General features: G+C 48.0%; 1 protein-coding gene across 3 annotated transcripts in view; it reads left to right on the top strand.

The window, feature by feature from the left end:
- LOC125027540 overlaps positions 1-2,408 on the top strand; it is a 7,383-nt gene extending 4,975 nt beyond the window's left edge. For all 3 annotated transcript variants that reach the window (XM_047616627.1, XM_047616629.1, XM_047616628.1), the window contains exons 8-12: positions 349-494; positions 810-930; positions 1,249-1,331; positions 1,486-1,602; positions 1,793-2,408. In XM_047616627.1, coding sequence (XP_047472583.1) covers positions 349-494; positions 810-930; positions 1,249-1,331; positions 1,486-1,602; positions 1,793-2,206 — 881 coding nt within the window. In that variant the 3' untranslated portion in view covers positions 2,207-2,408. The remainder of the gene's footprint in view (positions 1-348; positions 495-809; positions 931-1,248; positions 1,332-1,485; positions 1,603-1,792) is intronic.
- Positions 2,409-2,500: the final 92 nt, after the last annotated feature.

Genomic DNA, 2,500 nt, shown 5'->3' with positions numbered 1-2,500 from the left:
CCTTGTTTCTTTTGTGTTCCTATCTGTTACTCACCCCCTCTCTCTGTCCCCCTTCCCCCTCCCTCAATTTTCTTCTTACACTTTTCTCTCATCCCCCCTCTCTCCGTTCCGGCCTCCTCCCTCTCTTTCCTCTCCATTTTTTTCTCCATCCTCCTCACCCCCTCACCTCCCCTCCCCTCCCCTCCCCTCCCCTCCCCTCCCCTCCCCTCCCCTCCCATCCCCTCCCCTCCCCTCCCCTCCCATCCCCTCCCTCCCTCCCTCCTTCCCCCCTCTCCCTTCCCCTCCCTTCCCTTCCATCTTCCTTGCCCCCCTCCTTCCGGCCATCACCGCCCCCCCCCCCCCCCGTAGGTCAGAGCGTGCCCATCGTGGAGCTGGAAGTGGTCAAGAGGTTGCTCTGCACCAAGCTCGCGCCGGCCATCTTCGGACAGGCCACCTACCTGTTACCCACGGGAGCCACGTCTCTCCCCTTCGACCAGATCTGGGAAAACAAACAGGTGATTTAACGTTGTCTTTTGTATTTTTTTTTTTTACTGTTTTTTTTTTTTTTTTTTTTGTGGGTGATATTTGTCTTCCTGACTTCGCTTCCTGATTCGAATATACTTCACACATGAATATGTATTTTATGTTTCGTTCAAAGCTTCCAGTTCTTTTTATTCTAAGTTTAGTAAGCACCAGATGAAATACCCAAAGTTAGTTTCTTAATGAAATTGTTTTTTCAGCATCAGGCTCTAAAGCATAGCATATTTTGTAGAATAATATTCCGTGTATAAAAATACGGCATCTGCACGAACCACTGCCGCTCCTTTCAGTACGTGGCAGCCATCTCCGAGCAACTGGCAGCCAGCGGGGAGGCTCTCTTGGCGCGGGCGTCTTCCACAGGGGCCCTTTTAACGCCCAAGGTGGTTGTTTTGCCGGCGACGCATTGTGCAGGTGGGTGTGATCAGGGCTCTTCAGTTCTTCCATTACACTTCCATGCGCTCAGATACATTTTTTTTTTTTTTTAATGCAAGCATCCGTGTCACACATGGGCGAGCGCGCTCTCTCACACACACACACACACACACACACACACACACACACACACACACACACACACACACACACACACACACACACACACACACACACACACACACACACACACACACACACACACACAAACACAAACATTCTCGATAACCTCAATTATCTTGAAAAACCCAATTCGTTTGATTCCTGTCTTTAAGACTGAGTATTCCCTTCTCTCAGCCCTGTCGATGGTCCATTTAGCTCCGGCCGAGTTGATGTTACCAGAGAGAAACCTGGAAGTCCTTTACGACCTGCCAGATAAGGTGTGATTTCTATGCTTTCATTCATGCTGTGTTTGATATAGATAGACTAAGTTGCGTGGAATAGCTGCGAAAAGGCGTTGATCGTGTCGACGTAAGAATGAACATTTCCCCTGAATTCAACAGTAAACATATAATTCCTTTGTCCTTGTTGCAGATGAATAAAGACATTGAAAAATGTTTGAGTTCTCTGGAAGTGACAGAGCTGCAGATAGAGGACCAGGCGACGGCTCTTGTCCCGGCCCTAATCCAGCACTTGACGAAGACTCCCAGGGTAATTTGTAATAAATGGAGAATAATGATAAGAATAATAATCTGAGAGAAAATGCTGTTGGTAAAAGAGGTCGTATTAGTTGATAATAGGAATAATTAGGTTACCCTTTCCTGGGTTCACTGGTATAATCATTAATCCAGATTTCACATACATGATAATGATTCTCGTTTTGACTTCCTTCCGTCCCCAGAACACAGGAGGCTCTCGCAGCCTGCAGAGTAACAGGGTGACGCCACAGCCCACCTCTGCCATGAAACCTCAACACCCTGCTTTCGCCAGTGAGAGAGGCCGTGCAACAAGTGGGCGCGGGGCTCGAGGGGGGGCTGCTGGAGGCCGAGGTGGGGGTGTTGGAGGCCGAGGTGTTGGTTTTGGAGGCCGAGGTGGTGGTTTTGGAGGCCGAGGTGGGGGTGTTGGAGGCCGAGGTGTGGGTGCTAGAGGCCGAGGTGGGGGTGTTTGTGGCCAAAGTGGGGCTGCTGGAGGAAGAGGTGGGAGTTTTGAAGGTCGAGGTGGAGGTGCTGGAGGCCGAGCTGGGGGTACGAGTGGGAGTCGCATCGGGCAAGAGGCAGTCCAGAACCACCACAGGAACAGATTTAGTTTTGTTTAGCTTGCATCGCCATCATTCTCTCTGATCATTTTCATTATGATATGAGGCTGGTTTGTTTGTTTGTTTTTGTGTAATACAATTTTCTGAGAAATGTTTCTTTCTTGCATTAATTTTGATGATATATATTTTTGTCTTGTAAGCGGATGAAATAAAATCTTATGTTCATTTCTTTATCAGTCGGATGGCTGATTTGTAGATGAGGCTCAACAAAATATAGTTTCATTTTCATGAATAAAGGTACTTCACATTAAGGCGGTAATTTAACGAAATATAAATGTACACACACACACACAC

Source organism: Penaeus chinensis, chromosome 7 (assembly GCF_019202785.1).
Source record: "Penaeus chinensis breed Huanghai No. 1 chromosome 7, ASM1920278v2, whole genome shotgun sequence".
Taxonomy (NCBI): domain Eukaryota; kingdom Metazoa; phylum Arthropoda; class Malacostraca; order Decapoda; family Penaeidae; genus Penaeus; species Penaeus chinensis.
This window is presented reverse-complemented; position numbering and strand designations above follow the sequence as displayed.